Below are 19,204 nucleotides of genomic sequence, written 5' to 3' on the forward strand. Positions count from 1 at the left end.
TGCCCTCACGAAGTCTCAGGAGATGAGATGAAGCTGCTCTCTCTTCTCCTGGGGTACCGGTGGGCCTCTGGGGGGGTCACACCTGGGTCACAAGACTGGCTCAGTCCCCTTAAAAAGAGCAGCAGGCCGACGAGGGCTTTGGAGTCCACAGGCACCCTTCTACGGGTGTCTGCATTTCCGGCCCTTTCTGAGTGGCGCTGTGTGTGTGTGTGTGTGTTTAGCATCTGCCCTCCCAACTTTTCCAGATTTTACCCGTCAGATTCCTGGCAGCTGTGCACGGCGCCTGTGCCGGCCGTCACGTCCCATTCCGATCTCTGGGTCGCACGGTAAGAGGAGGACACAGGATGCGCAGGGAGTGAAAAAGTGATGTTGGTGGGGAGACTGCCAAGTCCCCACTCGCAGCCATGGGACACTTGGGGAGCAAGGGAAGCATGCCGCTGTGGAGTTCAGAGGCCGGTAGTGAGGTTTATTTTTGTTTGTATGAGTAAAAAGCTGCAGAAGCCTCTGGTGGGGGTGAGGGGGGTGCAATCGGAATGCTGTGGTTCAGACAGACTGGCCCTGGCATGGAGTCAAGTGTGCTGACCCGGAAGGAGAGTTCCACAGGAACCTTCTAGCAGCAGCTAAGGTTGGGCCACAGTGATCCCTGGATAGTGCACTTGGAACTCAAGCGACGTATGGACACTCTCAATCAGACTGGTGGCAATAAGGACTTGAGTTGGCATAAAATGTGTGAGAGAAAAATAATTCTGTTTCTGGAAGGTGCTAAGTAACCAATTTTCTCTGAGGTATGGGAGTTTCCTGGAGCAAGCTGGCAGAGAACTGGGAAACAGATACACAATAATACCTAAGGAGGAAGCTAACAGGCTTGGGTCTCCAGAAAAACTCTTGCAGGTTAAGTTCCTTCTCTACAGTGGAGATGATCTTATGATGCTTACTGTTGCAAGCTGAGACACTGAGCATTACAAACAGCAATTCAATGAGCTGACACAAGAGGTGTGGCGCTTGGAGAACCTGGACCATGAAGCAGAGCAAGACCAGGAGAGGGCCTTCTGAGCTTTTCCTTCTGCTTAGGGGCTCCCACAGGGATCATGGCTGCTTCCTTGCCTCTACAGGGTGAAGAATCATTCATCCCTGAGCCTCTCTGGCCAGAGCAATGTCTTCAACAGAAATTAAAAGGTTTGTAACACAGGAAATTTCCACATTCACCTTATATATGAAAGTACCTAGCAAAGTGCCCGACACATATTAGTAACTCAACAAATGCCAGCTTCTTTTCTTCCTTCCCAACTCTGTTTTTCATTTTCTACACATCCAGAGGATAAATATCTGGGGGAAACCACCAGGAAACAGAATGGGGGATGAGGAGGGGTGGAGTAGAGGACTACTGATGTTTTTTTTTTTGAGATGGAGTCTTGCTCTGATGCCCAGGCTGGAGTGCAATGGCACGATCTCTGCTCACTGCAATCTCTGCCTCCCGGGTTCAAGCAATTCTCCTGCCTCAGCCTCCGGAGTAGCCGGGATTACAGGCGTGAGCCAACACGCCCGGCTAATTTTTATATTTTTGGTAGAGATGGGTTGTCACCATGTTGGCCACACTGGTCTCAAACTCCTGACCTCAAGTGATCTGCTGCCTCAGTCCCCCAAAGTACTGGGATTACAAGCGTAAGTCACTGTGCCCAGCTTTTTTTTTTTTTTTTTTAAAGAGACATGAGTCTCAGGCCAGGCACGGTGGCTCACTCCTATACTCCCAGCACTTTAGGAGGCCGAGGCGGGTGGATCACGAGGTCAGGAGTTCGAGACCATACTGGCCAACATGGTGAAACCCTGTCTCTACTAAAAATACAAAAATTAGCTGGATGTGGTGGCTCATGCCTGTAATCTCGGCCACTCGGGAGGCTGAGGCAGGAGAAATGCTTGAACCCAGGCAGCAGAGGTTGCAGTGAGCCGACATGGTGCCCCTGCACTCCAGCCTGGGCAACAAAGCAAGACTCCGTCTCAAACAAAAAAAAAAAAAAGAGAGACAGAGTCTCATCCAAGCCTGACCAACATGGTGAGACCCCATCTCTATTAAAAATATAAAAATTAGCCGGGCATGGTGGCGCATGCCTGTAATCCCAGCACTTTGGGAGGCAGAGGTGGACAGACTGCTTAGGTCAGGAGTTTGAGACCAGCATGGACAATATAGCGAAACTCCATCTCTACTAAAACTACAAAAATCAGCCGGGGATGGTGGCACACGCCTGTAATCCCAGCTACTCAGGAGGCTGAGGCAGGAGAATTGCTTGAACCTGGGAGGCAGAGGTTATAGTGAGCCGAGACCATGCCACTGCACTCTAGCCTGGGCAACAAGAGCGAAACTCCATCTCAAAAAAAAAAAAAAAAAAAAAAAAAGAGAGAGTCTAACTCTGTCACCCAGGCTGGAGTGCAGTGGTGTGATCACAGGTCACTGCAGCCTCAAACTCCCAGGTTCAAGTGATCCTCCCGCCTCGGCCTCCCGAGTACCTGGGACTACAGGTGTGTGCCACCATGCCTGGCTACTGATTTCTATTAAAAGAGTTATTGTATATATGTATCTTCACTATGTGGATGTGTAAATGAAAAATTGGAAATAAAATAAAAATAGGAACAGTGAGTGAGATAAGAACTGGCTGATGGTTCATCTTGGGCCAGCAGAAGCCAAAGGGGGCAGATATTAAGTGTGCTAGAGAAGGCGGGCAGAGCCACCAGCAGCATCCCCTGGGAGCAGGAGGAAGAGCATCTTCGTTTGGGGTACACTGCTAATGAAAAAAAGTGCTGCGTAGAACAGCTTTTCTGGATGTCCAAAGGTACCACAGAACTTAATATATTCTTGCATTCTTTTAAAATATAACTATGGCAATTTGTTTGCTATTTCTTACTGTTTCAGGAAGACTGATCTTATTTTCAAACTAGACTGTAAAGTGCTCAAGGAGAATTGCCTGCTTTTCTGGTGGTTTCCACTGTCATACTTCGCATACCACCTGTTGTATCACAGGACTTCAGGGGACAGTGGGCTCAGTCACTGGGTCTTAGAGCTGAAGGGCACTTAAAGATAATCTGATTGAATTTTAACTAACTTGATCTAAAAAGGCCCTTTCCTGATGGAGGAGAGGGAGTGGCAGGGCTAAGCACGGCACCTCTGAGCTTGCTCCGAGCAGGAGCCTGAAGGCGTTTCAAACAGTGGCCTGGCCACTCTGTGGGAAGACAGGTCCCAGTGGATGGTGCTGGAGCAAGCTGGAGGCCCGGCACTCAGGTTTTGGGGAGGCTGGAGCGGGCCTGGGTGGGAAGGGCGGATGCCCACTCTACAGGCTGATGTGCTTTCCTGCCTTGACGTGAACGTGCCCCCGGCCTGGTGGTGTGTTGGCTCCCACCCTGTCTCCGACAGCCAGGAGCCAGGGCTGAGTGTCTGCCTTCCGCCAGCTTCCATACAGGTGTGGGGGGCTCTGTGCATACCCCATTGTTCCACAACAGCCCCCCTAGCTGGGTGGCAGTATGAATGGAAGGCAGCTAAATTTAGAGTGGAACTCCTGGGGCCTCCACAAAGGAGGGACTACATCTTCAGGAGGGCGGGTGGGCGGGAAAGGGACAGGGGAGAGAAGCTATTTTCAGAACACATGTCATTGCTGGCCACAGAGCAAGACTGTGGCCATAATGCCGAGGGAAACAATAGATGTGGCCAGAGGAAGAGCCTGTTATGTTTCAGGTGGGATGTTTGCAACTGCTCAGGAAACCTGACCCCGCCCGACAGCAGCACAAATCACAGCAGAGCCTCAGAGAGGCAGTGAGGAAGCGGGGGATTCACAGGGCCAGCGCCAGCATGAGGTGCCAAGAGGCCACGCCTCATGCCTGGAGGAGCATTTTCAGTGACTGCTTTGCCCTGGGGGTTTGGTTAGGAATGAAACACTTCTGACCAACTTCCCAAACCATGTACCCTGCCCTGGTCTCTGAACAACTCCAAAGAACGGCAACGGGAACGCAAAGAACTCAGGAGAAAAGCAGCAAGGTGGGCAGCACCAACAGGAGGAGCTGTCTCAGGCAACAAGGCAGAGCGTGGGCTGAGCCGGAGAGTGTGGCCTCAAAGCCCTGGGTGGGCGGACTTGGCGCCCCCAGCATCCAGGGGCCTGCCTGGGTGCTGCAGCTCCAGCTGCACAGGCTCTGAGAGCTCCCCACACCCCTTTTCTGACCTCCAGTCGGCCCCACTCACCAGCCTCTGTGCAACGCCGGAAGCAGGGAGGGACAGGCTGCAGAGGGAGGCCAGGCCTCACCTCCCCCATGCTCGCAGAAGAGCTTAGGCCCAGGGGTCTAGGTAAGAGCAGGGAAGTGGGGGTGTGGTTACAGCCCTAGATCTCACTTGGACTTTATAGCTATCCTGGGGGCCAGGAGGATTTTTTTCAACCCCATCTTCATATCCCCTTCCCCAAACATGTGTGGTTCCTGTTTTGCTACATCTGTGAAAGGCGCTGGGAACTGGGGACTTGCCTTACACCTCTCGGTTAACACCCTGGAGACTGATGGAGTTCAGAGCAGTGTAATTTACAGCCCATCCCTCCAATCTTAATTCACTCGATGCTCCTTTCTTCCTTATTGTATTAGTGTGACCCAGGTACCTGCCAACAATAATGGCCTCTCCAGCTAGGAGCCTCTCCCCCACTCCCAGGACAATTTATACCTTTTCCTTGGATTTTCCCCCCTTAAATTAAACAAAAAGAGGAAAAATAAGAAAAGGTTAGCATGGGTTTGGAGCACTGAAGCCCCCGTGGTTCTGGGCAGGAAGCCAATGGCCTGAGGGCACACATGTGTGTGCTCTCCCAGAAGGGCCTTCACCGGCCCTGTTTTACAGCCACCTCGGCACAGACTCCAGGGTTCACGCATATGGCCAGACAGATGTGTCTGGCTTACGTTCAAGGCTGGAAAATGAAGAATTATGGAAGTGAAGGGCCCCGGGCATTAAAGGGGGGGGAAGGGAAGGGGGGAATTTTTCCTCTGCTGAGAAATCCTCTTGTGGCTGTGAGGCTGGAGGAAGGAGGCTGACAGGAGGCAGGGCCGCCAGCTTGGTGCATGTGGGGCCTGTTCTTAAAGGGGCCACAGTAACCCCAGCTCCAGCTGGCCCGCAGCAGGCCTTCCATGCTTGGGCCTAAGCAGCCTCCTCAGCAGGAGCTCATCAGGAGAACAGGCAGCCTGGACAGGGCCCGCCAGGGGCACTGGAAGTCAAGTGTTGGAGGAGACCTCCAATCCTGAAGGTGCTGTTGGTCTCTGGAGAGGCAAAAGCTAAACACGAAGCTCCAGAAGGGGATGGATTCTGGCAGCATGTGCTTCCTCGGCATCCTGGACTTCCGTTTTGTATGGACACTCATTCACACTTCAAATCACTTGTCAAGGACTCCACCACATTGTACCATTGTACTACACTCTGGAATGGGATTAGTTCTGTGTCCCCCAGACACTAGCATAATAAATGCTCAGTGCCACTTGCTAAATTGAGCTGAAGACATGCCTCCCGATTCCAAGGAGTTCACAGTACAATGTGGGAAACAAGTCCAGAAATAACTGTAACATGAGATATGTCAGCAGGTCCACAAATGAAGTCTGATGAGTGTCAAAGGAACACTAAGCAAAGGGAGACGGATCCCTCCTGGGGGAGACCAGGGGTGGCCTCACTGGGGAAATGGAGTTTCATCTGGGGATTGAAGGAGGAATAGAATTTCGACAGGTAACAAGATATATGGAGCAGAAAAAGGGCACTTTGCTTTGAAGGACAGCATGAACAAAAACCCAAGAGTAGAAAAGGGCAGAGAATGTCTAGGGAGTGGAAAGGAAGGTTAGTGTCACTGTCCAGGCAGGAGGGCCTTGGTGTCTGGACAGGCATTTTACACGCTGTGATTCATTCTGAGGCTTCACGGCAGCTCTAATGTTGGTGCTTTTACCACTTTCACTTTTTAGTGTTTTTAAGAGGTGGGGTTTTGCCATGCTGCAATGGCTATTCACAGGCATGATCACTGCACACCGTAGCCTCGTACTCCCAGGCTCAAGTTATCATCCAGCCTCAGCCTCCTGAGTAGTTTGAACCATAGGCACGTGCCCACTGTGTCCGGCATTACTTTCATTATACAGATGAGGAAACAGGCTCAGAAAAGTTAAATAATCTGCCCAATGTCATATAACTAGTAAGGGTTCATGAGGGATGGGGTAGTGGGAGAAGAGGCTGGAAAACAGACTGGGAACAGATTGAAAAGCCTTAAATGCCAATAATAGGGAATTAGACTTATTTTACAAGCCAAGCAAAGGCCTGATGATTTCTGAGCAGGGGAGTGGCTCCTTCAGGAAAAGAATGATGGAGGCAGCGCAGTGAACAGAAGCCCAGTGGGCAGACTGTGTGCCACAAACTCCAGGAGGTGCCATTCACAGAAACAAGGGAAACAGCACCTTGTGGGGCTGTGCAACACAGGGGCCTTGATTGCTACCCTCTAAGCAGCTACTTGACCTAGAATAGTAGTAGTGGCAATAGAAACAGAGAGGAAAGGAGGGAATAAATGTGTGAATAAACAGTATTTAATATGAAATTAGATACTAGGGATTAAAAGCCAGGGTGGAATTTAAGATGATGCTAGTTGCTACTATTATTGTCACTGAATACATTTTTTTTTTTTTCTTGAGAGAGTCTCGCCCAGGGCTAAAGTACAATGGCTCGATCTTGGCTCACTGCAACCTCCACCTCCCAGGTTCAACCGATTCTCCTGCTTCAGCCTCCTGAGTAGCTGGGAGTACAGGTGCCCGCCACCACGCCCGGCTAATTTTTGTATTTTTTGTGGAGACAGGGCTTCACCATGTTGGCCAGGCTGGTCTTGAACTCCTGACCTCAAGTGATCTGCTGGCCTTGGCCTCCCAAAGTGCTGGGATTACAGGCACGAGCCACCGCGCCTGGCCACTGAATACACGTCTGCTGAACACTAACTCAGCTTGCTGAGGCTAAGGAGTAAAAGGAAGCATGGAGGGGACCAAAAAAACAATGGTGGTGAGGAAGCCCAGGAGGGTGGTCTGGTGAACAGAGAGAAGACAAGGGGTCATTCACTGATGCTAAAGTGAAGCTGAAGGAAGGTGGCTTTAGGGCCCAAAGACAAAAGGAGGTCAAATACGACACAGACTGAGTTTTGATAAAGATAGGTCATCGGTGATTTTCCCTTTTTTTAAAGATTGAGTCTTGCTCTGTTGCCCAGGCTGGAGTGTGGTGGCGCAATCTTGGCTCACTGCAACCTCCGCCTCCTGGGTTCAAAAGATTCTCCTGCCTCAGTCTCCCAAGTAGTGGGGACTACAGGCACCCGCCACCACACCCGGCTAACTTTTGTATTTTTAGTAGAGATGGGGTTTCACCATGTTGACCAGGCTGGTCTCGAACTCCTCACCTCAAATGATCCACCCACCATGGCCTCCCAAAATGTTGGCATTATAGGTGTAAGCCACCGTGCCTGGCCATGTTGGTGATTTTTGACACAACAGTTTCCGTAACTGCTGGGCTGAGAGTCAAGAAATGAAGGTAGAAACAGAACTTCTCAGAAAACAGATGGTGAAGAAGAGCAAGAAAAGAAGCATGAGGGCACTTTGGGAGGACAAGGTGGGCAGATCACGAAGTCAAGAGATCGAGACCATCCTGGCCAACATGGTGAAACCTGATCTCTACGAAAAATACAAAAAATTAGCTGGGCGTGGTAGTGCACACCTGTAGTCCCAGTTACTCGGGAGGCTGAGGCAGGAGAATCACTTGAACCTAGGAGGCAGGGGTTGCAGTGAGCCGAGATCATGACATTGCACTCGAGTCTGGTGACAGTGAAGACTCCATCTCAAAAAAAAAAAAAAAAAAAAAAAGAAAGAAAGAAAAAAGCATGATGAAGCTGTTTTGAGGGTCACACATAAGTTCACATGCAGACCCACAGCAGGGCTGGGGAGGCAGCCACACAACAATGGATGATGCTGGTATTACATGGATGATCAGTATTACACACTGATTCCAATGGCAGCAGGGCCGTGGATCTGTCTAAAGAATGATGGAGGCTGGGCGCAGTGGCTCATGCCTGTAATCCCAGCACTTTGAGAGGCCAAGGCGGGCAGATCACCTGAGGTCAGGAGTTCGAGACCAGCCTGGCCAACATGGTGAAACCCCGTTTCTACTAAAAATACAAAAATTAGCTGGGCATGGTGGCAGGCGCCTGTAATCCCAGCTACCTGGGAGGCTGAGGCAGGAGAATCGTTTCAACCCGGGAGGCGGAGGTTGCAGTGAGCTGAGATTGTGCCACTGCACTCCAGCCTGGGCAACAGGGCAAGACTTCATCTCAAAACAAAACAAAAGAAAACAAAAGAATGATGGATCTTGGCCAGTGTGATGGCTCATGCCTATAATCCCAGCACTTTGGGAGGCAGAGGCGGGCGGATCACCTGAGGTCAGAAGTTCAAGACTGGCCTGGCAAACACGGCAAACCCTGTCTCTACTAAAAATACAAAATTAGCTGGGCATGGTGGCAGGCATCTGTAATTCCACCTACTCTGGAGGCTGAGGCAAGAGAATCGCTTGAACCCAGGAGGTGGAGGTTGGAGTGAGCCGAGATCGCACCACTGGACTCCAGCCTGGGCGACAGACGGATCTCAACTGGCATTCATTCCTCTTCCCTGGCCAGGGTGATGAGACAAGTATCAGACAAAGGTGGCCATTTATGGAGCACATACTAAGTGCCATGCACTATGCTAAGTGCTTTACATACACTATCCCATGTAGGCCTCACAGTGACTCTGGGAAATAGGTGCTACTAGCACTTTTTTTTGAGACGGAGTCTCGCTCTGTCGCCCAGGTTGGAGTTCAGTGGCGCGATCTCGGCTCACTGCAACCTCTGCCTCCCGGGTTCAAGCAATTCTCCTGCCTCAGCCTCCTGAGTAGCTGGGAGTACAGGCACACGCCACCACACCCAGCTAATTTTTTGTATTTTTAGTAGAGACGGGGTTTCACCATGTTATCCAGGATGGTCTTGATCTCCTGACCTTATGATCCACCCGCCAAGGCCTCCCAAAGTGCTGGGATTCCAGGGTGAGCCACTGTGCCTGGCCAGCACTTTCATTTTACAGACGAGGAAACAGGCTCTGAGAAGCTGAAGAGTTTGCCCCATGTTACAAAGCTACTCAGGCAGCAGGGCCTAGACCGTCACCGCGTCTGCCTGATCATGTGCATCAAACCCTTTGCCAAAGGAGAGGGTTGGAAATGGGTGTCCTTAAAGAGGCTGAGTGGGTGGCTTGACGCTTCCCTGTGCACATGGTTCGCCTTTAAACGGGGAGCGGGACTGCATCTTTCCTGTCTGCCCCGAGCCCTAGAGGACGGGAAGTGGGCTTGTGGCACAAGGGAACAGACCTAGGAAGGTCAGGAGGAAACACTTGCTGGGGGTGAAGACGCAGGCCCGTGAGAGGGCTGAGAGGCCAAAGTCCCTCTGTGGAGACTAAGGCGTTTCTCTCTGCCAGGGTGTAGGGAGTATCTTGTCCAGAGGGGTCTTCCATTTCAGTGAGAATCCAGGTAAGCAGACTGCGGCCATGACATCCTCTCCCTGAGAATAGGTGTTCTGAACTGAGAATCCACAGCCTCTCCAGGAATATCTGGATAAGGCTCAGGGAGACTCTGAAACGCTCAAATTGTGTGAAAGATCATGTATGTGTGGTGTGCATTTGTAGATTCTCACTGGGGAAGCAGCTTCTCTCAGATGCTTTCAGAAGACCCTAACCCTGCCTTGGAGCCCAGGACAAGGGAGACTCTAGGCACCAAACTTGCTACCAGAATTTAGTGGTAGAGTACAAAACGGGTAGAGCTAGAGAGAACACTGCAACTCTTCCTTAGTGTCCTGCTCAGCTCTGCTCTCTGCCCACATCCTCTCATGCCCTGGACAGCAACCCCCATCGTGGGAACCACGCTCCCCAGGCCGACTTCACCTGGATCTTTTCCTGGCGACGCTGCTGCTCAGCTATCTTCCTGGCCAGAGCCAGCTTCTTGGCCCGAAGTTCCCTGATGTCATCCTCGCCCCCGCTGCCTTCAGCCTCTGAGTCTTCCTCAAAGTCTTCGATCACCACATCCTCCTCCTTTGGGTGGTGGAGCCGACCAGGAGAAAGAGGAGACAGTTAGCTGAACCCATGGCACTTACTGAACCCGACATTGCCCTTGTGGTCCCTCACCCATGCAGACTGGGCCCATCCCTTGCAAAGGGTCCCCTGGTGTGTGTTTCCCTCTACTCAGGCAAAGGGAGGTAGACAGAAGCTGTCACTCTTCCCCCGGAGCTGCTCTCTTTTATACTCTGGGCCTCTTCCCTCAGAGAGTTACACCATAAGTCACTCGTAATCACACATGTACACCTGCGTGCTTGTACTCACACTCTGTGTTCTCCCTCGTACACACAGAGTTACACCATAAGTCCTCGCAATCACACATGTACACCTGCGTGCTTGTACTCACACTCTGTGTTCTCCCTCGTACACACAGAGTTACACCATAAGTCACTCGCAATCACACATGTACACATGCGTGCTTGTACTCACACTCTGTGTTCTCCCTCGTACACACAGAGTTACACCATAAGTCCTCGCAATCACACATGTACACCTGCGTGCTTGTACTCACACTCTGTGTTCTCCCTCGTACACACAGAGAGTTACACCATAAGTCCTCGCAATCACACATGTACACCTGCGTGCTTGTACTCACACTCTGTGTTCTCCCTCGTACACACAGAGAGTTACACCATAAGTCCTTGCAATCACACATGTACATCTGTGTGCTTGTACTCACACTCTGTGTTCTCCCTCGTACACACTCACAAAGTTAGGCCTATTTTCATTCTGAAGTCACCAATGATTCAAGAGGGAAACAATAAAGTTAAACCACCCAATTTAAATCTAATTCATGCTAACGATCTGATAGGAATCAACTCTAGCCAACAGCTGGGAATCAGGCGTGGAAGTTCCCTTGCCCCAGACAGCACCAGGGACAGATGCTGCAGCTCAGCAGACCTTGCCCTGGTTTCTTTTTAAGACTCCAGACCGGTGGTGTGAGGATTGCTGGACCCCTTTATAGCAACTCACACGACATGACCTTGCTCAGCTGCCCTTCAGGGCCTGGGCAGGGTAGGAGGTGGCTGGCTGGCTTAAGGAGTCTCCTGCCAGGCTGGTGGTGCATTCCCCAGGGATGGCACCTCCCTACTTGCAGCCTCAGCTCTTAGCAGCCATCACTCCCTGGGTGGTCCTAGGCTCCATTCCTTGCTTTCTTACTTTTGGCCTTGGTCAACAGAGAACATGCAGCTGCCCAAGATAGCTTCCCTTGAGGGACAGGGTCAGCATGGGTACACGGGGAATAATTTAGTAGAAGGTTCCTGTTTCTAACTGGATTATAATAATGACAACGATGACAACAGGTATCACTTACTCAGTGCTTATTATTGGCCAGGTACTGGGCTAAGCATTTTTCATGTATTAACTCAGTTAATCCTCACAACAGCCTGTGAGATAAGATATGTGCTATCACCATCCCTATCTTATACATGAACAAACTGAGGTTCAGAAGTCAACACCTTGCTCAGGGTCACACAGCGAGTAAAGGCAGAGCAGGGATTCAAGCCCAAGTGAATATGACTCCAAAGTTTATGCTCTTACCAGTAATACTGAGCCAAGCCATCCTGAATCTAGACCATAAGCTCAGATCCAGCCCTTAGTGGCTCAGCATTGTTAGACCTGCTGTAGGCCACCCTAGACCTGTTGAGTACAGACTGCTCTCTCCTCTAACTGTCCAGCTTGACTGAAAGGGATTACTTAGGTGGGGGGCTGGGTAGATGACAGAGGTATACTTTGTCTTGGGAGCAGAATCTAGGGGTGTTTTGGTAACACCTTGAAGCAACTAAACTGTGTTCTATTCACAAAGAACAATGTCTGAAGAAACATCTTTCCCTACCTCTCCCAATCTGCTGAAGTGATTCAGTTTCGCAGTTTGGGGAGAGATGAGATCTGAGGATGAGGCCAGAACTGTCACTATCCTAAGAGATGTCAGGGGTCTGGGATGTTGTCCACAGTCACCATTAATCTGACACAGGCATGCTACACTGCCACAGGACTCACATCCAGGGAGGCCCAGACCATGGAAAGGAGGAAAACTGCGCATTCACTTCCTTGTTCATGGGGTTAACCCAGACTGCAGTGAGTGGGACAGAATGCCAGCCTGGCCCATGGGGAAACACTGCCTCTGCCTGCTCTGACTAGGGATATATAAGGTTATCACGGGGCTTGAAGTGAGCTTGACGGAGGTCAAAACAGGGTCAGAGAGGCTTGTCTGAGGTTCGCTCAGCTCTCACAGTAAACGAGGAAGTGCAAGGTTATGAAATTACACAGACTAGGGTAAGTAGAGTTTCCCAGAGGCCACTAACATGAAGGAACCCAGGAGACTCGTGGGAAAAGGAAGAAGTGGGCAGCCTGGCGTGGGTCACAACCTTTGTCTGGTCAATAAGCCTTAGAACGAGAAAAAAAAAGTGTGGCACTACCAAGATCTGGGACCAGAGAAGTGATCTGTTCCTTGTGAGGGCAGAGAAGGCCTTCTCTGGCTTCGATGCTGTGGCCCTCTCTGGGCCCCACTTGCGTCACTGTATTTGGGACTGCAGGCTCCACTGGCCAGAGGGCATCTTGGGGCAAGCCTGGGACTAACCTGGCTCTGCCCTCAGCCTTCAAGTGTGGGTGAAATAGCTGATGGAGGCACTGCCCACCGGTGCTTCCCCACACAGTGCCCAGGACTTGGGTGGCACTTGCTCTGCCCTGCCTGAAGCCTGGACACCCTGCCAGCTCAGCAAGCCTGCTATCCCCTCCCATGCTAACAGCTCATTCTTTCCCATTATTCCCTGCCCAGGTTTCATCTGGAGAGCCTGGAATCCCAGGCTCAGCTTTATCCCTGGAACCACCTCTGTCCTGGAAGCTGAGTTCTATGTCACCAGGGGTGGGGTGGGGCTCTCCAGTTATTCTAATGAAGCCAGTCCAAGACTCTGCTACTCTCCGTCTCTGATCCAAAGGTGGCTGCTCTATCACTGTTTCAGATCACAAACGACAGCTTCCAGCTGACATCTGGCTTCCTTGGCCTGTTGCTGATTTCATCCCTGTACCCCGCCCTGCTCTACCGGGCGCTTGAGACTGCTGCGGGCCAAATGACTGTGTTGGCCTATGGGTGACCTGGCCCCTGGCTAGAATCGCTTCCGTCCCTTCCCTTAGTCCCATGTTCCTTCCCACCTAAGTCTCCTGTCTTTAACACTGTGTGGTAAAAAGAGTCAACCTTCAGGCAAAAGTGAGGTGTGTGTGAACACACATCCAGACAGAATTACCCACACCCAGACACACAGCAGGGCAGCTGGCAGTGATACTAAATGCATACATGTTCCAACAACATCACACTCACATCCACTCAGAACCCACAGACAGCAGGGAAGCTGGCAGCAGTGTTTACTCAAACTGACACACAAACCCACATCAACAATCACCCCCAGAAAGACACATATATGCAATAGCAATATATAGGGCAGGGCAACTGCCAGTGGAGTTTTGCAGGGGCGGGTACACAGGCTCATGTATGTGTGCGCGCGCACACACACACACACACACAGACACACACAACGAGTCTGGAGTGAAGCAAGGGCTACAGGAACAACCAAGGGCAAACAAACAAGAGGAGAATTCCTTAATCACATCAGGATGTGCAGGAGGGAGGGAGGGAACAAGGAGGGAGGGCAGGCCGGGGGAGGGGTGATTTTCCACACAGGGCCAGCAATGTCAGCTCTTCCTGTACGTGTGCTGCAGGCTGGAGTTCAGGCCTGTGCTGCACTGGGCTCCACACATCTATAAACTTGATCCTGACCCCTCCTCTCTCTCCCTTTCCTAAGCCTCGAGAGCTGCACATTATTCAACTCCTTCTTTCTTTTCCTCCCTTCTCCTCAATGCAGCATTAAAAGAAGCATCTGGAACTCGTAGCGGAGTGGGATGGAGGCACCGGGGTGGACTGGCAGGAAGGGGCACCAGGACAGCACACTCTCAAGAAGGTGGCTGGTCATATTAACACAGACACAGCTCTCTGTGCTCATAAATAAGCAGGAGTAGAAGCTGAAGCCATGGGTAGAATGGGGAGGGGGCCTTCCCTCTGCCACAGCGGGCTCTTCCTGCATAGTACCTCATCTTCCAGTCGTGTTCCCTCTTGGCTTCCCATTTCCTTTCCCATGGTGTCTGGGACGGGTGCCACTGACACATACTTTCCACCCTTGAATGCCAGCAGAGGCTCTTCTTGTCCACAAAGGGCTTCCAGAAAATACTTCAGCACTGTGACCCTTTTGCAGTCAGCTGCAATAACCTACAGGGTGAGAGGGAGAGAAGAAAAACAGCATTTTCTGAAAGGGAAGATGGAGACGAGATGTTGCTTGCCGGCTGAGGGGCACAGGGGAAGTGTCAAAGCTACCAGGCAAGGGGGTCAGAATGAATGACAGGGTGTGGAGGGCACCAGGACATGTCAGGTGGTAAGTGAGGGCCCAGGGCAGGTCGAGGACCAAGACTGTCTGAGGGAAGGAAAGTTCCACAGTCTCTCCTTAGGTTATCTCTGGGGCAGCAGACAACCCCAGGGACCAGTGACAGGTGCCTTACATTTATTTGACCAAAGTCCTGATACAAAACAGAATACATGACATTCTTCTAAGTCTGGTCTAGAATCAGCAGAGGGAAGAGTGGAGTACTTTCACAGCATAGAGCTCTCTGGGGCCCCTCGCTGCCACTCTCCACGCCTCTCCCAGCACCCCTGCTCCAGACTCCCGAAAGGAGAATTTTCAGCCCAAGTGCAAAACAAATGCTAAGGGCTTTCTTGGCTGTTTCATTTCAATCAGATCATTTTGGACTTCCCCTGACAGGTGCCTGCCCTATCTAAGAGCTCCTCATGCTCGAGAGACTGGAGTCGGGCAGGAAATTGTCAGGAGAGAGACAGGTGGGGATGTTTCACCAAAGCTCTGCTCTTTCTGACGTTTACGCCAAGCCGCTCCCACGTGGCCATGTGAGCACACAAGTCAGTGCTGTCAGAGAAGCCTGGGCTGATTTAGCTGAGATGAAACTCAGTATCCTGAGCAACAGTCAAATGTGTAAGTGTCTCAGATGAAGGGTCCACCGTCCCCCAGTCTGGCCCCTTCTGGAGGCACCACACATGCATGCCCTCTCCTCCACACCTGTCGGGCCCCCTCCCGGAGGCACCACACACGTATGCCCTCTCCTGCACACCCGTCTGCTTGGCTTGCACTCTCCGCCATGCTTGCCCTTTTGTGCCCTTCTCTTCATCTCTAGCCTCCAGCATCCTCTTCTCCCTGTTGGCTGAGTGCTCAGCAAGGGAGAGGGGCCCTGCTGGATCTGGAGCTTGAAAGCTGAAGGCCATTCCACATGGGAAACACACATCAGTGGCCAGATGTGCCACACGGGACGGCCCCTTCATCCTCATTGACTAGCCCCGGCCTCTCTTTTAATGCATCCTCATTTCTTAATGTGAAAGGAACTTCACATTAAGAAGTCCCTTCTGGCCGGGCGCAGTGGCTCAAGCCTGTAATCCCAGCACTTTGGGAGGCCGAGACGGGCGGATCACAAGGTCAGGAGATCAAGACCATCCGGCTACCACAGTGAAACCCCGTCTCTACTAAAAAATACAAAAAACTAGCCGGGCGAGGTGGCGGGCGCCTGTAGTCCCAGCTACTCGGGAGGCTGAGGCAGGAGAATGGCGGGAACCCGGGAGGCGGAGCTTGCAGTGAGCTGAGATCCGGCCACTCCAGCCTGGGCGACAGAGCGAGACTCTGTCTCAAAAAAAAAAAAAAGAAGTCCCTTCTATCTGCAGCACACAGGGAGGTACTAATCTGGAGACAACTGATCATCATTCTACAGGTGCAGGTGTTCTCTCTCTCACGTGGACAGCAACCCATCTGGTGGCAAAGCCGCCTAAATCTCATCGTTTTTGTACGTCACTGGCAAGAACTGTAAGGACAAGCTGTGCACACAGTAGACTCACAGTAAAGACAGACAGCACAGGGAAGCTCAGCTGGGTACCACAGACAGCAGATGAAGCAGGCATGACCCATGTTCTCTAAGACAGTGGAAATAAATGAGCACCGCTCTGCAGGCTGGCTGCCCAGGCAACTGCGGCACACGCCAGCCAACTGTGGCACACGCCAGTCAACTGTGTGCTCCGTGGCTGCATCCTCTGCCACCTTCACCAAAAGCCAACCCCGCTTTCCTACCCCATCTAGGGGTGTTCTCTGCTTTCTCTCACCATTGGCCCTGTTACCATTATAGGCTGGAATCTCAAGCTAAGTACTTTGACCACCTTCACCTGAGAGGTTGACATAAAAGGTTCTCGGCCTCCCAGAAGGGCATAGAAAAAGTTCGGCCCCTTGAGCTTGGGGTGCCCGGTCCTGGGCTTACCTCCGTGAAGGAGAAGGAAAGCTTGTTTTAGCCCAGGGCAGGTAACCATGGTTCCATTGCGTGTATTCAAACATGTGATGAGGAAGGCTAGAAATACAGAAGCAGGGGCTAAAAGGCATTAAAGAACAGAGCTGAAATGAGTAATAGCCTGGCAGGCAGCACGCACAGTGGCTCCCTGCATCTCCAGCCTCTCACTTGCATAGGAAACTTCTGCATTTCCACAAGACTGCCAGTTTCCTCTCTGTGGTCTAATTTTAACCACCTTGTCGTTACAGTGTGTGTCAGCCACCTGACCCCACCACGACCTCTGACCTTATGCCCCAGCTACTGCTTGCACTATGGAGAATTATGTAACGGGTCCAGGACTTTCCTTTTTGGTGTGAGGCTGCTGCCACTGAATGGAGAGGAGAGGGGAGCTAAGGGGTGAGAAGAGGACAGAGGAAAAGCTTACAATGGTCCTTGGCCTCACCTGGACGATGAGAGGTACAATGGCACCCCTGCTCAGTGCGCAGAGGAAACCTGCCCAGGACAGGAGTGTGCCACAGGTGCATGCACAGACAGGCGGGCAGGAGCGTTGCTGCCGCTGGAGCATGGGCTACGTGGTACGCTGAGTGGCTAAGAAAGCGTGGTTCCTGGCTGAGAGGGAGAAAAGCCACATGTGTGGACGTGGGACTCCTGGAGATGGGGATTTCCAGGGCACAGCAGGACCCAGGGATGTGGACATCCTGAGGCCGCCTGCAGCACATCCTTACAGGGTCAGTGGGAATTGTCTATTCCACGGACACACAAGCAACGAGGAGTAGCCCTCTCCTGGTTTTCACTTCCACCCATTCAGAAGGAAGTTGGTTTCCTTGGGGATTGTGTCTGCCATAGCCATTAGTTCCTCCTCTAGGACAAGGACACTTCTGGCTGATATGCAAAAGGCTGTGATCCACTGGGGTCTCTGACCTCGTGTTAACAGGCCTGAAAATGATTCTACCTGCTTGGAGAGAGCAAGGTTGTCTGTCTTGGAAAAGTGTCCTCTGTCCTTTGCAATCCAAGCAGCAGGGAGGATGGTCAAAGCTGTGTAAAGTGTACTGTGGGAGTGAGAAGGGCGAAGTTTGAGCTCTTTAGGAGATGGAGAAACTGAGAGGCAGAATGTCCAGGGCTTGCCCAGAGGCACAGAGAAACCTGTCTGTAGCTCACTGGCCTGTCTGCAAAAGCATTCTGCTTTAACGTGGGGGACAGGCCCACTGGGAAGAGGACCACGGCTCTCCTGATGCCGGAGTTCTGTAGGAGACTTACGGGAACATTCTCCTAGACAAAGCCTCCAGCACTTGAGTCAGGGAAAGAACACCACAGAACAGTTTAAACATGCTTAATAAGAGACTTCATAATGGAAGAAGCCTTTCAAATCACCGCCTAGGCCGATTCCAAGATGAGCTTTGCTTGGTCTAGGAGGACTTCCTGGTAAGACAGGGGTTAAAGCTGGACTCCCTGCTTGGAGAGGAAGGACTCCAGATGAAGTCTGTGACATCATCCCACAGTAACTCTGCTCGTGAGCACATTTTTCCACTCTGTATCAATGAAAAACAGAGAATGTAAGTGGCATGTGTATCGCAGCTCTGGGGGCAAACTCTGGATCCTCCAGAGGAGAAAGAGCTGGGTGGGAGAGACTCCCTTCCTGGGCTGCATTAGCACGTGGGGCTGGACTGGGGCTAGAGGCGACTAAAAGGGCTGCCAGCCAGGGAACACCCTGGGGAGCCCACAGACCTCTGCGGTGTACCTTCTCAGTCACAGTCCTGGCCTTTCTGGAGGGAGATTCACTGTGTAGGCGACTGTCAAGAATTCCCAAGTTAATTGACAAAATATCAGATACAAATCATTTCAATCAGCTTGGGAAAGAAAACTGGGGCTTTAGGTCAGGGAAGAGCTGAAAGAAAGCCCCTTTCCCTTCCCCTGAAGACTGCCGGAGGCAGCTTACCACGGCAGCAGGAACTGAAACCTTTAGCTTCAGGGCTCCAGTTATCACTCTAATCAAGTCCACACGCAAAGAACCAAGCAGAAAGGAAAACTGAAAGTGAGATGTGGAGAGGCGATACAGGAGGCTGTCTTCTCCTAGGCTCAGTTCCTTAGAGAGAGAGAATGTAAGCATGGGGTAAGTAGAGGCCGGAGCTAAGGGGAGCGAGGAACAAAGGAGAAAACCTCTAGGTCAAGAGAGAAGACTGGGTTACTGTTCTGGGGTACTTAAGGTGGAAAGGTGGAGAAGTAAAGAAAAACGCCATTTCTTGGCTGGGCACGGTAGCTCACGAATGTAATCTCAGCACTCTGGGAGGCCAAAGTGGGCAGATCACCTGAAGTCAGGAGTTCAAGACCAGTGTGGCCAACATGGTGAAACCCCATCTCTACTAAAAATACAAAAATTAGCCAGGTGTGGTAGCACGCGCCTGTAGTCCCAGCTACTGGGGAGGTTGAGGCAGGAGAATCACTTGAATCTGGGAGGTGGAGGTTGCAGTGAGCCGAGATTGTACCACTGCACTCCAGCCTGGGCAACAAAGCGAGGCTATGTCTCCAAAAAAAGAAAAAGAAAAGAAAAAAAAAAGAAAGAAAAATGGTGTTCTCTGAAAACTGGTGACTCTTCACAGCTACTCAGCAGGGAACAAGCACAGTGTGGACAGAGATGCCTGGGGTCGGGGAGTGGGTTGGGGAGAGAAAACTAGCTATCTGC

At 51.5% G+C, this 19,204-nt stretch overlaps 1 protein-coding gene across 3 annotated transcripts in view; it reads right to left on the minus strand.

Annotated features, from left to right (window-relative positions):
- SMG6 (SMG6, nonsense mediated mRNA decay factor) overlaps positions 1 to 19,204 on the minus strand; it is a 243,643-nt gene that overhangs the window by 11,794 nt on the left and 212,645 nt on the right. For 2 of the 3 annotated variants that reach the window (XM_025362851.1, XM_025362852.1), the window contains 2 exons: positions 14,228 to 14,404; positions 9,976 to 10,122 (listed from right to left, as the gene is read on the minus strand). In XM_025362851.1, the coding sequence (XP_025218636.1) occupies positions 9,976 to 10,122; positions 14,228 to 14,404 (324 nt within the window). Of the gene's footprint in view, positions 1 to 9,975; positions 10,123 to 14,227; positions 14,407 to 15,934; positions 16,026 to 19,204 lie in introns of those variants that run through there. The other variant, XM_025362853.1, reaches the window with a different exon arrangement.

Source organism: Theropithecus gelada, chromosome 16 (assembly GCF_003255815.1).
Source record: "Theropithecus gelada isolate Dixy chromosome 16, Tgel_1.0, whole genome shotgun sequence".
Classification (NCBI taxonomy): domain Eukaryota; kingdom Metazoa; phylum Chordata; class Mammalia; order Primates; family Cercopithecidae; genus Theropithecus; species Theropithecus gelada.